A 20,855-nucleotide genomic window follows, 5' to 3' on the forward strand; every position below is an offset into this window, starting at 1 on the left:
CATGACATCACATGACATGTGATGTCATCATAATGATCTTAAAGTAACAGTACTTTTACTCGAGTCATAATGATCTTAAAGTAGCAGTACTTTTACTCGAGTCATAATGATCTTAAAGTAACAGTACTTTTACTTGTCATAATGATCTTAAAGTAACAGTACTTTTACTTGTCATAATGATCTTAAAGTAACAGTACTTTTACTTGTCATCATGATCTTAAAGTAACAGTACTTTTACTCGAGTCATAATGATCTTAAAGTAACAGTACTTTTACTTGTCATAATGATCTTAAAGTAACAGTACTTTTACTTGTCATAATGATCTTAAAGTAACAGTACTTTAACTTGAGTAATAATGATGTTAAAGTAACAGTACTTTTACTCGAGTCATAATGATCTTAAAGTAACAGTACTTTAACTTGAGTAATAATGATGTTAAAGTAACAGTACTTTTACTTGAGTCATAATGATCTTAAAGTAACAGTACTTTTACTTGTCATAATGATCTTAAAGTAACAGTACTTTAACAATAATGATCTTAAAGTAACAGTAACTTTTAACTCTCGAGTCAGTAATCATCACTTAAGTAACAGTACTCAGTCATAATGATCTTAAAGTAACAGTACAGTACTTTACTAGTCATAATGATCTTAAAGTAACAGTACTTTTACTTGTCATTGATCTTAAAGATATAAAGTAACAGTACTTTTACTTGTATAATGATCAAAGTAACAGTACTTTGATCTTAAAGTAACAGTACTTTTACTTGTCATAAATCTTAAAGTAACAGTACTTTTACTCGAGTCATAATGATCTTAAAGTAACAGTACTAATAATGATGTTAAAGTAACAGAGTCTTGAGTGATGTTAAAGTACAGTACTTTAACTTGAGTAATAATGATGTTAAAGTAACAGTACTTTAACTTGAGTAATAATGATGTTAAAGTAACAGTACTTTTACTCGAGTCATAATGATCTTAAAGTAACAGTACTTTTACTTGAGTCATAATGATGTTAAAGTAGCAGTACTTTTACTCGAGTCATAATGATCTTAAAGTAACAGTACTTTTACTTGAGTCATAATGATCTTAAAGTAACAGTACTTTTACTCGAGTCATAATGATCTTAAAGTAACAGTACTTTTACTTGTCATAATGATCTTAAAGTAACAGTACTTTTACTTGTCATAATGATCTTAAAGTAACAGTACTTTAACTTGAGTAATAATGATGTTAAAGTAACAGTACTTTTACTCGAGTCATAATGATCTTAAAGTAACAGTACTTTAACTTGAGTAATAATGATGTTAAAGTAACAGTACTTTAACTTGAGTAATAATGATGTTAAAGTAACAGTACTTTTACTCGAGTCATAATCATCTTAAAGTAACAGTACTTTTACTTGAGTCATAATGATGTTAAAGTAGCAGTACTTTTACTCGAGTCATAATGATCTTAAAGTAACAGTACTTTTACTTGAGTCATAATGATCTTAAAGTAACAGTACTTTTACTTGAGTCATAATGATCTTAAAGTAGCAGTACTTTAACTTGAGTAATAATGATGTTAAAGTAACAGTACTTTTACTCGAGTCATAATGATCTTAAAGTAACAGTACTTTAACTTGAGTAATAATGATGTTAAAGTAACAGTACTTTTACTTGTCATAATGATCTTAAAGTAACAGTACTTTTACTCGAGTCATAATGATCTTAAAGTAACAGTACTTTTACTTGAGTCATAATGATCTTAAAGTAACAGTACTTTTACTCGAGTCATAATGATCTTAAAGTAACAGTACTTTTACTTGTCATAATGATCTTAAAGTAACAGTACTTTTACTTGTCATAATGATCTTAAAGTAACAGTACTTTAACTTGAGTAATAATGATGTTAAAGTAACAGTACTTTTACTCGAGTCATAATGATCTTAAAGTAACAGTACTTTTACTTGAGTCATAATGATCTTAAAGTAACAGTACTTTTACTAGAGTCATAATGATCTTAAAGTAACAGTACTTTTACTTGAGTAATAATGATGTTAAAGTAGCAGTACTTCGTCTTTTACTCAGTTCTAGAGTTGTGGAGGGTGATTCTCTGTCGTAGTCTTGTCTCGACATGTACTGAGGTCATTTTTTTCACAGTGTAGAAGCTGCAGTTTAGTTTGTTTTTTAAGAGAAAAATGATTTTGGTAAAATGGATCTTTAATTCAGAAGCAATTACTAAAGGCTATAAAACTGGAACCAAAGCAAAGAAACTAGAACATAAATTCACATTTTATAAACTGGAAAAACAGAACTGATTAATCATTGGTGATTAGTCAATTAATAATTAATTGTTGCAGCAGTAAATTCTACAATTGTCTTGTTTTAATAATAGAAATAATTGTATTTAGTCATAATTAACATCTCACTAAATATGCCAGAATTTGATGTATGTATATTATCCCAGTAATTAGGAATATGTAGTAAAATGTTGTAATGTTGTAATGTTGAATAAATAAATAAATGAATGAATGAATGAATGGATGAATAAAGAAAGACAGACAGACAATCCTGTCTTTCTTCCACAGCTCCATCTCTTCACCGACAGTAATAGGAAATCCTGACAACAGAACAGGAGACATGAATATAAACAAACTCAGTGATCAGTCTAACATTTGTTCAGCTGTGTAAAGCTCCACAGCTGCCACTCAAGTCGTTTCCACAACAAGACTCAAGAGTCTAACAATGAGAGTTTAATGGGACTAAAGGGCAGTTTGTGTGGATCAGTAATGATGCAGAAAAAACACACACAAACGGACCAGAGTCAAGACTTAACACAAGAAAACGGAAGGACGTTAAAAGGATTTAATGTTCAACACTGCACGTCGCCAAACTCCATCACTGTTTGCTGAGCTCATCGCGAGGAGCAGCAGAAATCAACATCAGGGGGAGGTCAAAGGTCACTGACTGAGGAAAAGAAGGAAAGAAAGCTGCTCTGAAGAAAGTTTCTGTTTGTCATTATTGTTGTGAATTCACTGTTTATACTGAAATCATGGCTGAGTGTGTGAACAGGCCTGGTAATATAAAGCCTTGTCAAATCTATAAATATGTTACTTGTCCAAACACAGTCCAACGATGCAATATGGGGATTAGGTCAATTGGATACTCTAAATTGACCATAGCTAAATGGTTGTTTGTCCCTGCGAAGGACTGGCAGTCTGTCCAGGGTCAGCTGAGACTGTGGATGGATGGATGAATGGAATTTCAAACACTGAAGACATAAAATAAGACATTTGAACTTAGTGATGGAGGCAACAGTAGGTCAACAACTCCTGTGTGCGGTCATGTAAAATCACTCATTGTCTTTGTGGAGTTTGGTGCACTAGCTATAGGAGTTTATAAAGTGACACAATCCAGAAAATCCACTGACCCATAGTTTAGAGAGAAGCAGCTGATTTAACATTAAGCAATAATGGCTCAGCATACAATAAAATAAAATTTACAGGTAGAACAGGTTGTTCTGCTTGATAGAACTTGTACAGCCTCTGCCACACACACATTTAAAATGAATGGGTTTCACTGTAATACAAATACATGCTCCTCGTACCAAACACGCTAATGAGGATCACCTCATTAGCAAGGGGGCGGGACAGGAATGTAAGGACAGCAGCAAACAGGAAGTTAGTGAAAATATGACATCACTAAGAGGTAAGAGTGACAGGTTAAAAACAACAGTCATCATCGCGCTGACAACATTACTGGGAAATTACAGACAGTTTTTTCATTAATATTATTATTGTTATTAACAATAACAATAATACTAATAAAAAGCTCCTACTGTGGGATCAACACACGATTCAACATCTCAAGTTTAGCCTTGTGCATCCAGGGTCTTGGTCTGTTTTCTGGTCCCTAGACTGAGCAGACTTCGGCTTATCACAGCTCGGTGTTAATGCCGACAGAATGTGGACGTCCTGGCAGGATAACAGTAGTATTATTCAAGTATCAAAGCCCAACCTGAGGCTAGAGCTCCACAGCTGACATCATCCCATTGGGGATGCACAAATGCTCAGAAGAAACACTATCTGCCGATGGCGGCCACTCACTCACTCACTCACTCACTCACTCACGCTGAAGATCAGTGTGTGGCTGTGGAAGCTGGTGGTGGTTCAAAGAAAAATCAGCACCAGCTTCATCTATGTTTTTCCTGACAGAGCAGCAGTGATGAGACGTGCAGCAAACGTCACACAAAAACACTGACAATGAAGAGAGACCAGGAAAATAAAAGCAGAGTCTGTGTTTTTTTTGCCCAGCACCCCCATGACCCACATGACCCTCATGACCCCCATGTCGAGGATAAAGCGAGAGAAAATGAATGGATAGTTTTTCCAACATCACGACTGCAGCTAAATGTGACGTTTACACTAATCAATCATTAATGTGGCAACATGCTAAGTGTCCTGTTAGCTCCTGGTTCAATGACATCATACTAACATTTGACATTGTGTAAAGCTAGCACTCATGCCTTCAAATGTGTTTATGAGAAGAATCCTCCCTCATGAAGCTCATTATTTGCCAGATGGTAAAATTAATACATTGTAGTTCAGGATATTTTAATATGTCTTTTTAGCTGAACAATGGTGTTATTAACTTTTACTATCTGAATACCAAACATGTGACAGCGAAGTTCTTATTCCATAAGATCATGTGTCCTTGGCATGTGTCGCTCCATGTAAACATGTACATATCTGCCCTCAGAGGAAACTCATGAGCTCACAGTTATGGGTGTCAATCATAAGAACACTGCTGCTAGGCAACAACACGAATACCAGTGTTACTGTAACGTCACCAATAAATCTGTTGATTATTTTCTCGATTAATCGAGTAATGGTTTGTTGTTTGTCAAACCTGGAAATGATGATGCTCTTATATGAGCAAAGAAATTAAGAAAACATTCACATTTAAGAAGCTAAAACAATCAGAAATCTTCTTTTAATAATGAAAAAAGCTTCAAAACCAATTAATCAATCATCAAAATAGTTGACGATTAATTTAGTAATCGATTAATCGAGTAATTGTTTCAGCTCTGACAGAGGCTAACATTTAGCATGCTAGCAGGCAGCAGATGAGGCCTACAATGTCTGCATGGCAGATGTGTCACTTTTTTTGGGGGGGTGGCGTTTGACTAATACTAAGCATGCTGTTGATGACAAGATTTTTTTTCTTACAATTCATCTACTTAATGACTTTTGCTTGAGGATGATCTGGAATCACAGATTAACATTGTTCATTCGTGTCGACATTGATGTGAAAAAGTCCAGGGTTGTCAGTGTGAATGTGATTGGTCATGTTATTGAGCAGCCACCACCATAAAATGCACCTTTCTGAAACAATCTCCTCGTCACTGATTATTACCGTAAGCAGTAAAGACGCTGAACTCAGTTTCTCTGTCATCTGAAGCAGAAATGGTTTGTGTTTGATCGTGCAATGAAGAGGTGATTCTTTTCAGCCCAAATTGTCATGAAGAGAAGAAAGTGAAACCCAGAGAAACCCTGAGATGAGCTCTGAACTTCAAGCTGCATGATTAAAGAATAAAAAGAGGAGTTTGATTTCCAGGCTCATTAAACCATTGCAGAATCGCCCTGCAACATAAAAGAGTGATCTTTGATGTTGTTGGTGGGTAAAAAGAACCATTCACAGGTGTCTATCTCAGGGGAGGAGGGCCTCTCCCTCCTCAGCCCACAAGAGGTTGAGGGCCTCAGCCTGCCGCTGCTCCCGCTTGTGGATCCTCTGCAGGCGCAGGATGTAGAGCAGGATGGCGAGCACCACTACCAGGATGCAGAGTGAGAACAGGTGGTGGTTGTAGACAAAGGACGAGCGCAGCCAGTTGGGGTGGCTCTGCCGCAGTGTTTCCTGCTGCAGATCCCTGGAGGAGAAACACATAGGTACATGTCTCATTAGAGAAGAAAACATCTGATGTAACAGTGTTCTGTAGTGTGTCCTCCTTTAACATGATTTGTCTGTTTGATTCATCCACCCTGGAAAAGACACAAAGTTCCATGTTTAAATATGATTGTGTGATTTAAGACATACGTTACAGGGATAGTAGTCTCATAGTCTACTGTATGTCTGAGGTGTCGGCATCCCTGCTGGAATCCTGCGCCAAGAACAGGCATGAGAAAGACATGCATGCTCTCAGTGAAAACATAGCTAAAATGTTTCTCCCTGTTCTCTCTGCCTTTTCTAACTGAACTGTCTTTGTCGCTGTGTAAACCACTCACTCTCCCACACCAAAATCCATAGAGAAGATATGTGATTTAGCTCAAAGACAACAATTTAGCAATTTAACAATTTAGACAACAATTTAGCTCTTGATCAATGGTGTCAAATGCAGCACTAAGATCTAACAGGACAAGTAAAGAAACTAGACCATTATCTGAGTTACTAACTTTAACTAGTTTCTGTGCTATGGTTTAATCTTAAACCTGACTGAAAATCTTCAAACAGGCCATTAATGTGCAAATATTCACATCATTGATTAGCAACTGCCTTTTCTAAGATTTTAGAAACAAAGGGAAGATTAGATATAGGTCGGTCAAGGGTCAAGGGTCAATATCTGGGTCAAGGGTCGCTTTTTTGAGGAGCACCAGTTAATGAGGATAGATTAATTTGAGTTAATATAGAGCTGTTAATTAAAGGAAACACATCTTTAAACAGTTTGGTGGGGATAGGATCTAACTGACAGGTTGATGGCTTAGATGATGAAACTAATGATGTTAACTCAGGGAGATCTATAGGGGAGAAACTGTCTAACTGTGCACCTGGTGCTTCTAAAGCTCTTGTGCTAGAAGATGAGTCAGTCCCAATATGAGGGAGGAGATTTCTTCTCTAATTGATGTTATTTTATTCACAAAGACGTTGATAAAGTCATCACTGCTCAGTGTTAAAGGAGTAGATGGTTCAGTGGAGCTGTGGCTCTGTGTCAGCCTGGCTACAGTGCTGAAAAGAAATCTATGATTATTCTTATTTTCTTCAATTAGAGAAGAATAATAGGCAACTCTAGCTTTGTGTAGGGCTTTTTTGTAAGCTACAAAACCATCTTTCCAGGCTATATGAAGTTCCTCTAGGTTACTGGAACACCATTTTCTTTCTAATCTACGTAACGTCTGTTTAAGAGCACGAGTATTGGAGTTAAACCATGGTGCTTGTCTCATCTGATTCACCACTTTCTTTTTCAGAGGGGCAACACGATCTAATGTAGTACGCAGTGAGGCTGCTGTACTATCAACACGGTTATCTATGAGGGCGGGAGTAAAATCACAAAAGGTACCTTCAGATGTACTGACATATGGCACCGAGTTAAATAAAGGTTGCACTGTCTCTTTGAATGTATTCATATTATTATCAGACAGTATTTCTTATTTATGTTATTGTAGTTCATTATTGTACAATTAAATGTGAGTAAATGATGATCAGTAAGGAGAGGGTTTTGAGGAACTATGTTTAAGTTATCAATATCAATACCATAAGTTAAAACAAGATCAAAGGTGTGATTAAGGCAATGATAAGATATTCAGAGAACTCTAATAGGAACTCTGAATAAGGTGCAGGTGGACGATAAACTGTGACTATCATAACTGGTTTCTGTGATTTACAACTAGGATGAGATAGATTAAGAATAACGCTTTCAAACCATGAATATCCTGGTTTGGGTTTGGGATTGATTAATAATCTAGTACTAAAGATGGCTGCTACTCCTCCTCCTTGGCCTGAGCTTCTAGGAATATGGGTATTAGCATGAGTGGGTGGAGTTGACTCATTTAGACTAATGTAATCTTCTTTATGTAACCAAGTTTCAGTTACACAGAACAAATCAATACACAGGTTAGGGTTAAAATGTCCTAAGCTGCTAGATAAGAGAGCTGCTCCATCCAAAGTGGGATGGACGCCGTTTCTCCTCATGAGACCAGGTTTCCACCAGAAGTTTTGCCAGTTATCTAAAAACCCAGTGTTGTTTTCTGCACACCACCTCGACAGCCAGCGATTGAATGACGACATGCGGCTATACATGTCATCACTGGTTACATTAGGCAAAGGACCAGAGAAGATTACGCTGTCAGACATAGATTGTGCATACCTACACACAGACTTAACATTAACTTTAGTGACCTTCGATTGGCGTAATCGGGTGTCATTACTGCCGACGTGAATAATAACTTTACTGAATTTACGATTATCTGTAGCCAGCAGTTTCAGATAAGACTCTATGTCGCCCGCTCTGGCCCCGGGAAAACACCTGACTGTGGTCGCTGGCGTCGCTATTTTCACTTTCCTCAGGATGGAGTCACCAATTACCAGAGTTGGTTTCTCAGTCTGTGTGTGTGTGGTGCTGAGAGGGGAAAACTTGTTTGAGGTGTGAACAGGTTGGTGGTGGACAGGACTATTAGGCTTAACACTACAGTCACCCAGCTGCCCTGTTTGTCTCCCGGCTGCACGGGAGCTGCTGAGGGAGCTAATGCTAATGCTATTTGGTCCACACCGACTACAGGGGACTGGCTGACTGATTTAGCTTCTATGGTGCGGAGCCGAGTTTCTACCTGACTAAGCCTCGCCTCCACCCTAGCCAGTAAGCTACACTTTTAACAAGTACTTTTATCGCTAAAGGAGGCAGAGGAGTAGCTAAACATGTGGCACACAACACAGGAGAGAGCAAAAGAAGAAGAGGGAGAAGCCATCGCTGCTAAGCTAACTTGTTACGCTAGCAAAGAAAGAAACACCGTACGTGAATCTACGTAAACGATAGACTTTAAGCAAAAGTAGCGAGTGAAAGTATTAACCAATTTATCAAAACGCACTCCAGTCAATCGATCGTTACAGTAGATACTCATTCGCCCAAAAAGCAATTTTCCCATTGAGCACAATAGTAAAAGAGACGCCTATAAAACTGGAGACATGAAAAACTACTACTCAGTGTGGCAGCCCACTGCTCCTAATTCTAGGATAGGTCAAAATGCAGAGGAATACTTTCCCTAAGGGGATTAATAAAAACTAACTAGCTAACTTTTATGGACACAGAACACATCGTGACACAGATGACGGTGTGATGCACTGAGACCTGTGCTCACTTCACCACTGATTCCCGGTGATGAAGTTACTGATAAATGTGATGAACACATGAATTAGAGTTGAAGATAAACATGTTGAATGCATTTATAAAACTACTTTTAATACGTTGTAATTGTTCCTAATAATTTGATCATGTTAAGTGTCTGCAGATTTTCTGGCCTGACTTAAATTGAATATTGTATGATTACTATATTAACCATATGACTAATAATAACAATAAGCTAGCTTCATTTGTAAGCCACCTACAAAAACAGTTAGAAATATGAACTTTGAAATTTAAACCAAAATACAAAGCATATCAATGAGACCAAAATCATATTTATGGTTAATATTCAATGGAATTGTTTTTTAATCATCATAAAAGTACCTGGTACTTGGACAATAATATATAAAATCCCTGAGTTCTGTGACAGCAACATTTTGTATTTTACAACATTTTTGATGATTATCATACAGTTTGTCAGTGATTGGAAGAAAACAACATCACTCCTGTAACGACACATATAAACTAATATTCACGGTCAATTAAACGAACCATTAAATTGATCATTTTATCTGTAATGACGTCATTATACTTTTCACTTCACTGTATTCACTATCGTTGGTTTTACATTCATTTACAAATCCATGGTTTAAAGACCGAAGCTAACGTGACATCAGTATTCATGAAATCCACACAGTAGTGTACTCCCATCATGCCTTTCAGTGTTCATGGACGCGCCGAGCAAGTCGAGAACCCGGGCGGCTTGTTCACATAGATGAAAGGCATTATGGGAGTAACACAACTGCACATGCTCTATGTGCCGCACAACTCGGAAATAAACGCTGAAGTCAGAAGTCAGACTTTTTGGCATATGTGCTCAGTGAGCAACTCCATACGAATGAACGGAAGCAAAGGGGCGGAGCTACATCCAGGTCTTATAATACATCCATGCAGGAGACACACACAGCGTAACACCAGTGGAAGAACAGGAAGTGACACAATACGTTACCGCCAAACCCAAACACTCAAATTCATTGAGTTTGATTAACCAAAAACTTATGACCTTTCATAGAGTGACATTTTTGTAAAACACCTAATTCATAATTTTCATGTGTGATATGATAAACTATGACCAGGCAGCAGATGAACCCTCACACTTAACTTTCTAATTTCTAGATTCGAGAAAATAAATAAGCTTTTCTTAAAGGGGTAACTCTTGACAAATAGAAAACATGTAAACTCCTATTGATATTCACATGCTGCAGCAAACAAACAAAAGAAGAAGAACAAGAAGCTGAAAAAGCATTTAAAATCTTGTTTTAATCATGAATAAAGCTTCAAACCGATTCATCGATTATCAAAATAGTTGTCGATTAATCGTTTCAGCTCTACATGTCTCCCTGTCACTCAAGTAACAGTTAGTAAATAACTTGTCTATGGTGATAGTTGAACGAAAGTTTGTCAACACAATGTGATAAATGTATGTTGTGTGTCTGGTTCTGAAACAAGATAATAACCAAAACAATCATATTAATTGTGTCATCTGAACATACCGTGTACACAGTATACAACCATATAGTGCACAGACTGACTTGCAAACACCCTTACACATGTCCAAGTCAGATAAACAATAAAACCACTGAACAATAACACTAGGGGTGTCACGATTGTAGATTTTCTTGCTACAATTATTGTATTACAATTATCACGATTACTATGTGTTAATTGATTTCACAACACTATGAATGTGTAAAATCACATAAACACTGCTTATAGGTCTTAAAGTTTCATTTATTTATATCTTTTGATGCCAACAAAACAAAATAATGTAGCAACAAAGTAAAGTAACCAAAAATTAAAAATACAATAACTAATAACTCCTTGCATTTCAATAAGGTTCAAACAGTAAAACAAGGAAGCTGCTGCCATTTGAAGAGATCATACTTGTGTACTCCCGTACTTGGCGAGTATGTAGTCCAGTCGTACTTCCCAAGTACGCAAGTACTTACAAAACTGAAAAAGTGTGGGTGTTGAACCCTCTCACCGGGAAAAGTGTGGGTTTTAAAACACCCACATCCCCCACGGAAGCGACGCCCCAGTGTGTGTGTAGGGACGCAGGGAGAGGGAGAGGAGAAATAGGTGCGAACTTGCGGCTCATGTATTGTCATTTTAACGCAAAATTAATTGTATCCCCCCATTTTCTGTCCCATTTGGCGCTATACAAATAAAATTGAATTGAATTGAATTGAATTGTATCGTAAGTGATATTGTCCGGTGTTATATCTCGTTTAGAAATATATCGATACATATTAAAATAACGATATATCGCCCAGCCCTACCATTAGCACTTGGTACATTCCTCCAGATGAAATCAAATTAACCATAGACTGTATGAAATGAACATGTCGACTTATCAGAATTTGAGTCGAACCAAAATGTATCTACTGATTAATTGACCAGTCGACCGGGACTCTACAGCCCTAGAATCTTCCCAGCTCGGGTGATGCCCTCAAACCTGACACAGTCAAATAGCTAGAGGTTCAACAGCTAAAGCACATACGAGGGGGGTATTTTCACCGGCTCTACTCGCCTCGCCTAGGCACGGCACGGTTTAAGTAGCGTTTAAGTTTCCACTAGCAAAGCACCTGATACCAGGTACTATTTGTAGTACCTGCTCCGGCAAGGTTCCAAAAGCGTGCAGAGTAGGTACTATGCGATGATTAGTCAGACTGCCGGCACAGGAAGAAACGTCCCACACACAAATCAAGCAGAACAGTGCCGAACTGTAGATCACTTGTGTGTGTTTGTGTGTGTGTGTGTGTGTGTGTTGAGTAGGTACTTTTTTTGTAGTGGAGATGCAACCTAAAGTGTCGTGCTGTGTCGAAGCGACTAGAGCCGATGGAAATACGCCAATAGACCGCATTTACTCGTGTCCATGTATCAATTCCTATCGGTTAATCTAGTCATCCAGAGTAAATTCTGTGAGCTGTGTTTGGTTTTCTCATCTCACACAGTAACTATGATGAAGAACAAACGTTCTGACAACAAATAGATATTGAGTCTCTATGTCTATGTTGCTCTGTAGAAAAACAAAACCATGTCTTCAGGGACATTTGAACCATAACATGCCTCACAGTGACTGAAGGGAAACACGCAGACCATTTGTGTACACTCTGTTTGTAGTTGTCGTTGTTGTTGTTGTAATGATGGATTTACCTGAGAGGCATGAAGCGGGTTTTATACAGGATGGCTCCCAGAGTCCACTGCACCTCCTTGTCATAAACCAGCTGGGCTGTCTTCAGACTTGGGTAGTCAGAGGGGAAACGGAAACCGCGGTGCAACACCTCGTACATCCAGGCAGATTTGAAGCACTGATGTCTGGGTTAGACAGAGAGAGGCAGACTGAGTCAGAAAGAGATAAAAGTACAGTTTCTTACACTGCTGTTTCTCTGAATTAAATTGATATTTTTCCTAAAAAAACAAACAAGTTGCACATATCATTCTCAAATAATAATAATAATTAAATAATAGCAATAATTAAACACAGGAATTGGCTCCTACACTGACTTAAAATGCACTTAATCAACCTTCTCAAAGACGGATGAACACACCCAGATAATGCCATTTGGAGCATGTATTCCTTCAAACAGTGTTAGGTTCAAACCCACCTCTGCAATCTGTGCACACACTACAGTTCCAACTCCAGCTAATACTTATTTATAAAAGAAGAAGTTGTTAACCACAGAATAATTCAACAGTGACAAAAGCAGGGTGAATCTGAAGAAATAAAAAAAAACAAATTACCTACAGAACCTTAACACATTGGAGAACATGATGCACTCATGAAAACTACAGTTTGGGTCAAGAGAGATGAACCTACTTGAGTCTGCTGACGTCAGCCTGCTGAGCGAAAAGTTGGTTGTCCAGACGCTGCTTCAGCGTTGACCACTTTGTGGAGCAGTAGTCCTTGTAAATTTTTAAAAGAAATTTAAAATTTTCAGTCCAAATACTCAAGAAAAGTTGAAGTTTTATATTCAACAGTTGTGTTTGTGATTACCTTAGCAGCACGGGAATATTTAGCACTGTTGTACTGTCCTCCCATCCTCAGCACGTCCTCCATACAGTAATAAAACTCAGAAAAGCCGTAGAACTCACTGTTGCTGAAGTTGATGGGAGCCTGAAAAAAAGAAGTCTGTATATATAGTCTGTATATTTCCATTCCTGTTTATGTTTCTTCTCATAGATATTACAAACCTAACAATCATTCACAGCATCACCGTAACCTGTCCTCACTTATCTATCCCACCCGCTCCACACACATCCAGCACCTTGTTGCAGGGGGCCTGTGGAACTGCCAGTCAGCTACCCGCAAGACTGAGTTCATCTCTGGCTTTGCTACTGAGCAATGCCTGGACTTCCTCGCTCTTACTGAGACTTGGATAACACCCTCCAACACAGCCACCCCTGCGGCTCTCTCCTCCGCCCACTCCTTCTCCCACACACCCAGATCCACTGGAAGAGGTGGCGGGACAGGTCTGCTCATCAACCCCAACTAGACTTTCGGACTTTCGCCACGATACGGGCAGCAGAAAGGAAATGGAGGAAATCAAAACACCCTGACGACCTGCTTTCCTATCACTCTCTTCTCTCCACCTTCACTGCCTCTATCTCTGCAGCCAAACAATCTTTCTATCAGACTAATTCAGCTCCTTCTCTATCCTCTTTCTCCTCTATCTCATGATCAAGTTCTTTCCCTAATAACCTCTGCCCGTCCCACCTTCCTCCCCCTTGACCCCATCCCCTCTCACCTTCTTCAGTCAATTTCTCCTGATCTTCTTCCTTTCCTCACCCACCTCATTAACACATCTCTATCATCTGGTTGCTTTCCGGACTCTCTTAAAGAGGCCAGAGTGACCCCCCTCCTAAAAAAAAACTCACCCTTGACCCGTTTGAAGTAAATAACTACAGACCTGTCTCTCTTCTTCTTTTTCTCTCCAACTCTGGAGCGCGCTATCTTTAATCAACTCTCCTCCTACCTTCACCGGAACAACCTTCTTGATCCTCTTCAGTCTGGTTTTAAAGCAGGTCACTTGACCGAAACTGCACTTCTTGCTGTCACTGAGCAACTCTACACTGCCAGGGCTGCCTCTCTCTCCTCTGTGCTCATCCTCTTGGACCTTTCTGCAGCGTTTGACACAGTTAACCACCAGATCCTTACTTCCTCCCTTCAAGAACTAGGTGTCTCAGGCTCTGCACTTACCCTACTCTCGTCCTATCTTCAAAACCGAACATACAGAGTAACCTGGAGAGGATCCGTGTCGGAACCCTGTCCTCTAGCTACTGGGGTCCCTCAGGGTTCTGTCTTGGGCCCTCTCCTCTTCTCTCTATACACCAACTCTCTTGGTTCTGTTATTCTCTCTCATGGTTTGTCCTATCACAGCTACGCCGATGACACCCAACTCATTCTCTCTTTTCCCAGCCCCGACACACATGTAGCAGAACATCCAGGACATGATCAAAACCTACACCCCAGCCCACCCACTCCGCTCTGCATCGGCAAACCGGCTCGCTGCCCCCTCACTGAGAGGATCACAGAGGCATTCGCAGAACTCAAGACTGTTCATTGTCCTAGCTCCCAAATGGTGGAACGAGCTCCCCATCGACATCCGGACAGCGGAAAGCCTCCACATCTTCCACCGCCGACTAAAAACACATTTCTTCCGACTCTACCTCGACTAAGACGACGACGATGACAAAAAAAAACAAAAAACAAAAAAAAACAAAAAAAAAACTTTTACATTGCACTTATGACTAGCACTTCATAGTTTGGCTTACTTGAAGCTCTTACTTACTTCTAGCTCTTATTTGTACCCAAATGTTTAAATGCACTTATTGTAAGTCACTTTGGATAAAAGCGTCTGCTAAATGACATGTAATGTAATGCTACCAGGTACTATTGTTAGTACCTGCTCTGGCGAGGTTCCAAGTGTGCTTAAAAGTAAGTACTATGCTATGATTGGTCAGACTGCCGGCCGCTGAGTCCCGTCACAGGAAGAGACCTCCCACACATAAATCAAGCTGAACAGCGCCAAACTGTAGATCACTTAAAGGGGACATATTATGCAAAATCAACTTTTTAATTATTTTAATACTTATATTTGGGAATCTGGAGGCCCTACCAGTCGCCACAGGTTTCCCTGGTAGTTGTTGGAGATTAACCTACGTTGTTAGGATTGTTAAGTAGTTTTAAGTAATCTACAGTTCGGCACTGTTCAGGTTGATTTCTGTGTGGGAGGTCTCTTCCTGTGACGGGACTCAGCGGCCAGCAGTCTGACCAATCATCGCATAGTACCTGCTTTTAAGCACGCTTAGAACCTTGCCTAAACCGTGCCGTGGCGAGGCGAGTAGAGCTGGTGGAAATGCGCCATTAGTAGCTCAGTGATGACATTGGAGCAACGCACAAGTGAAAGTCAGTCGTACCTGATATACACCTCCTGGGGACATGGTTCCATTGTGGAGTCCCAGGAAAGGCTGTACAGCCTGCTGACATTGCTCCCAGTCGCCCTGACCCCTCAGGTAAACAGTCTGGTTGTCCCTGACAACAGTGTCTGAAAGGCCGACCGGCAGACAAGGATCCAGATACGGTTTGTCCTCGCTCAGTCCCGACTGCAGGGTTTGAATCCTGGACAAACAGTCAATTGTAAATGAGTATCTGTCTCTCTTTCCATGGCAAGATCATAGATCATTAAAGATGATCACTGAGGTCATATTTGACACTGCAGACTTCATCTGATGAAGCGTGAATCATATTCATGAGGAGATATTAGTGTCATTGGCATAAACAACAGATTGCTGAGAGTGACACACAATGTGTACAAAAGTACACATTGTGGTCCAAACAATAATACTGTGTGTGTGTTGGTGTGTGTGTGTGAACCTGTTCTTGGTGAGTGTCACATTGACCAGCTGGTCCTCGTACCGCTGCCTCGCCATGTTTCCTCCAAAGCCGAGGAACGTTGTGACGTAGACGCGGTACACGTGTTGCGTGTGCTCAACGTCGCAGCCCAGATTGAACTCTGCAAGGACACTCTTCCCCGCTTCCTCCTGGAGAACATACACCGTGACTTTACACTGTTGCAGAAAAAATGGCTTCACAGATGATTTCAACTTGCGAGTGCAAATTTTTTTTAATTAATTGGAAAGAGAGAACAGAGCATCTGTTGTTTTACTGTAAACAGAAATTTGAGGTTTTACACATAAAACATTTGATGACATGACATATATTGATTAGAATCAGAATCTTTTATTGTCATTGCACATGTACAACGAAATTATAACAGCAACCGATTGCCAAAGTACGTAAAAAAAGTACAGGTAATAAAAAAAAAGGAACAATTTTCAGTGCAAAAAAGGATATAAAATACATAAATAGATAGATAGATAGTATATGCACATTGTCCTTGGGTGGTGTGTGTGTGTGTCAGTCAGTGTGAGTGTGTGTGTCAGTGTTTGTTTGTGTTCAGTGCAGTGATGGCTTGTGGGTAAAAGCTGTTTCTGAGTGCGTTTGTTCTAGTTTTGATGGACCTGTAGCGTCTGCCAGAGGGTAACAGGTCGTAGAGGTGATGTGCGGGGTGGGAACTGTCAGCGGGAAGAGTAGATGTCTCTGAGGGAAGGGAGGGGGCATCCGATGATCCTCTGCGCTGTCTTGACCACTTGCTGTAGCCTCTTCCTTTCCGCCTCTGTGCAGTGGGAGAACCACACCGTGATGCAGTAGGTTAAGATGCTCTCGATGGTAGAGAGGTAGAAGGCCACCAGCAGCTTCTGGCAGATGTTACTTTTCCTGAGCACTCTCAGGAAGTGCAGACACTGTTGTGCCTTCTTGATGACAGCTGAGGTGTTAGCAGAGCAGGAAAGGTTTGCAGAGATCACGGTGCCCAGGAAGGTGAAGGTGTGGGTCCTCTCTATGCAGTCCTCGTGAATGTAGAGGGGAAGTGGATCTGACCTGTGTTCCCTGAAGTCCAGGATGATTTCTTTTGTCTTCGTGGTGTTCAGAGACAGGTTGTTTACTGAACACCACTCAGACAGTTTCTGGACCTCGTCCCTGTAGGCAGACTCGTCTCCCTCCGTGATCAGTCCCACCACCGTTGTGTCGTCTGCGAACTTGATGATGGTGTTACTGGAGTGGGTGGGTCTGCAGTCAGTGGTGTAGAGGGTGTAGAGCAGTGGACTCAGCACACACCCTTGTGGGGAGCCTGTGCTCAGTGTCCGGGTGGAGGAAATGTGGTGACCCAGTTTGACCGTCTGAGGTCGGTTGGTGAGAAACTCCTTGATCCAGGAGCAGGTGGGTGGGGGGAGTCCCAGGTCAGACAGTTTGATCGCCAGCGGCACGTGGCGACCTGAATAAACTGCCGCTGTATGTTACTGTATCAGACCGGTGACTGTGCTCCGGAGACCTCGCCACCGCTGACCAGCTCCGGTGCTCCGGCGAGCTGGCGATCAGCGGTGGCGATCGGCGGTGCTGTCCCTAAGTATGTGTCGGAGGTCTGTTCCTGTGACGGCACTCACACATACAGCGACAGTTTAGGCAGCTTGCTGCTCGCCGCTGGCGATCAGCGGAGAGAGTGCAGCACCGCTGATCGCCACCGCTGATCGTCAGCGGCGAGCTGCATAAACTGCCGCTGTATATGTGAGTGTATCAGACTGAGTCTGTGCTCCAGTCATGGAGGACGTACTGAACAAATATTTTTAATTAGGACGTGTCAGAATGGTCAGTTATGAGCTCTGTGTGACCTTTTCTTAACAATGTGTGTGTTTGTACGTCGGTGAAATACGTTCACTGACTAAATACGGCGACCGCTGGCCGCAGTCTGATGTGAAGTGGTGCGAACACACGAACACACGTTTGCTGACTTTATCCGGCACATTAGCTTCATATATAAGATCCTCTGTAAAACACTGTGCTCCACTGTGCAGCCACCAACAGCACACTTGTCCCTCCGCGTTGACATAATACCGCTCTTCCTCCCTCGCCTGCACTCTCGCAGGGACAAGGTGGAGCTCTCAAGGTAATTTTACTTGTGGGGCGGTAACATTCGCGGTGAAATGCGCATGCTGCCGTCATAAGCGCAGGGAATTCAACATGGAGTGTTTTATCTCCTATACTTACACTAAGGGGGACCACGAAAACATGACTGAGTATTCTTTTTCCACACTTTGGCGACTGGTAGGGCCTCCAGAGTCCCAAATATAAGTATTGAAATGGTTAAAAAGTTGATTTTGCATAATATGTCCCCTTTAAAGGCTGAGCTGAAGTCAATGAAGAGCATCCTGACGTAGCTCTCCCGGTGTTCCAGGTGGCTCAGAGCGGTGTGGAGTGTGATGGCTCTGTCGACCTGTTTGCTCTGTAGGCGAACTGGTGAGGGTCGAGGGAGGGAGGCGGGTCTTGATGTGGGTTAGGACCAGCCGTTCCAGGCACTTGGTGATGATGGGTGTGAGTGCGACTGGGCGGTAGTCCTTGTGGGTGGCGGCGATTGATTTTTTAGAGATTGGGATGATGGTGGACGATTTCAGGCAAGCTGGGATGATGGATTGTGTCAGGGAGAGGTTGAAGATTGTGGTGAAGACCTGCGAGAGTTGTGTGGAGCAAGCCTTGAGCACCTTCCCTGGAACACCGTCCTGTCCAGAAGCTTTCCTGGGGTTCACCCTGCTTAGCATCCGTTCCACTTCATGTGCCTGCACAGTCAGTGGTTGGGGGCTGGGAGCTGGGTTTGGCTGGGGTGGTGTGGCTGCAGACTGTTGGGCAGGGGTCTCGAAGCGTGCGAAGAAAGAGTTTAGCTCCTCGCTAGTGCGATGCTTGAGTCCACTCCTGTGTTGGTCTGTCCTCTGAAGTTGGTAATCTGCTGGATTCCCTGCCACACCTGTCTGGGGTTGCTGTTAGAGAGGTGGTTTTCAATCCTCTGTCTGTGCTCTGCTTTTGCTTTCCTGATTCCTCTCTTCAGGTCAGCTCTTGCCGCTTGTAGAGTTCTCCGTTTCCAGACCTGAAGGCAGACCTGTTTCTGTCTTTGAGGAGTGTCTTGACCTGGCATCCAGGGCTTCTGATTGGGGAACACTCGGATACGTTTCTCCACTGTTACATTCCCCATACAGATGCTATACAGACCCCATGTACTTGATGTAGGAAAGTACGGCCTCTGTGTGTACAGTCAGGTCCTGATGTTCGAAGACACTCCAGTCAGTGTGCTGGAAACAGTGCTGTAGTTGAGGAAGCGCATCTTCAGGCCAGGTTGTGTTAGTTTTGGTTACTAGAGTTTTGCTTCTTCTTAGAGGCGTGTATGCAGGGGTGAGGAGCAGAGAGAGGTGGTCTGACTGGCCTAGGTGTGGGAGTTGTAAGGCTCTGTATGCATGTTTAATGTTTGTATAAACATGATCTAAAGTGTTGCCTCCTCTCGTAGTACAATTTACATGTTGGTAGAATTTAGGCAGGACAGACTTTTTGTCTGTCCTGCAGGTTTGCCTTGTTAAAGTCACCTGCAACAATGTGTACACCGTTGGGATGAGACTGCTGTTGTTTGTTAATAGTGTCTGACAATAGCGAGAGAGCTATGCTAGTGTTAGCATCAGGTGGGATGTAAACAGCCGTGATTAGCGCGACTGTTAGCTCTCTGGGCAGGAAAAAAGGACGGGCTTTAATACAAATGAACTCTATGTCCGGACATTGTTACATTGTCTAAATGATTGATGACAGAAATAAAAAGTGGATATGAACTATTTGCAACCCTTATCGTTAACCTCTTTACCTCTTGTGGTGAGTGGAATGTGATGGCACTCGGCACCTCATATGCAATCTGCAGAGAAGCGCCACCCATGTCCATGATTCCCACTGTGCGCCTCCTGTTGATTGACTGCTGGTTCTGGGACCCAGTGGTCACCTCGACAGTGGCTTCCTCTGAGAAACAAACATTAAGGAACTTTAAAAGATGATTATTACTCAGGAAAAGCACAAGACTAGATACACTCAGTACTTTTTAAATTATACATTTAAAAGCCAAAAACTGCATACAATGAACACGTGAAAGTGTTTCAAAAATATCTTGTTGCCCCCACTCACCCTCATCAGCGTGATCAAAACGGCCCAACACAAAGTTAATGCCAATCCACGCATACACACCTACAGTGGAAACACACACATAACAGGCAGGCAATCATAATGACACCAGGACATAAAAACATTGTAAATAAAGAAAAAGTCTCTCCTCTCACCCTCCTGTTTCCCAGAAATGACCTCAGCATGTGAAACGGAAAAGAGAAAATCAAACTCCAAAGGAACATCACTGACCAGGTCTTCCAAAATGGCCAACTGTTGGCTGCACACAGGACACATAGTAAAACAAATGAAGCATGTACTTTGTAACATAGAATATTTCTCTTCTTTTGTATTAGAGGGTGGATTAGTGACTGGGTACATGAATAGACAGGTCTTGCTGGGATGGGATATGTTGGCTAGGCAAGGCAATTGTTTTACATGACGAACAGCTAAAAAGAAACAGAAACTCACATCAGCCCAACATTAGCCTAACTAAGGATGGATTGAGTGACTGTGTTTATTGGGGGGTTTATTAGTTAGTTTATTAGTTTAGTTTTCATTCATGATATTACATTACTGCCATCTTCTGGAGTTAGAAAACTACTACACTACCCACACTCTTTCTTCCTTCTCATGTCTTGTCCTTTTCTAAGTTGATTTTAGAGTTGATTTGGAGACAA

The 20,855-nt window shown here is 41.3% G+C and overlaps 1 protein-coding gene across 1 annotated transcript in view; it reads right to left on the reverse strand.

Annotated features, from left to right (window-relative positions):
- Positions 1-2,834: 2,834 nt before the first annotated feature.
- Positions 2,835-20,855, reverse strand: part of LOC122764083 (ectonucleoside triphosphate diphosphohydrolase 7-like) — a 28,543-nt gene continuing 10,522 nt past the window's right edge. The window contains exons 6-14 of the mRNA XM_044018450.1: positions 20,352-20,455; positions 20,200-20,259; positions 19,889-20,037; positions 16,030-16,196; positions 15,573-15,774; positions 13,150-13,269; positions 12,973-13,058; positions 12,309-12,470; positions 2,835-5,909 (exon numbers count right to left, since the gene is read on the reverse strand). Coding sequence (XP_043874385.1) covers positions 5,693-5,909; positions 12,309-12,470; positions 12,973-13,058; positions 13,150-13,269; positions 15,573-15,774; positions 16,030-16,196; positions 19,889-20,037; positions 20,200-20,259; positions 20,352-20,455 — 1,267 coding nt within the window. The 3' untranslated portion in view covers positions 2,835-5,692. The remainder of the gene's footprint in view (positions 5,910-12,308; positions 12,471-12,972; positions 13,059-13,149; positions 13,270-15,572; positions 15,775-16,029; positions 16,197-19,888; positions 20,038-20,199; positions 20,260-20,351; positions 20,456-20,855) is intronic.

The sequence above is a fragment of the Solea senegalensis genome, unplaced genomic scaffold (genome assembly GCF_019176455.1).
Source record: "Solea senegalensis isolate Sse05_10M unplaced genomic scaffold, IFAPA_SoseM_1 scf7180000017215, whole genome shotgun sequence".
Classification (NCBI taxonomy): Eukaryota; Metazoa; Chordata; class Actinopteri; order Pleuronectiformes; family Soleidae; genus Solea; species Solea senegalensis.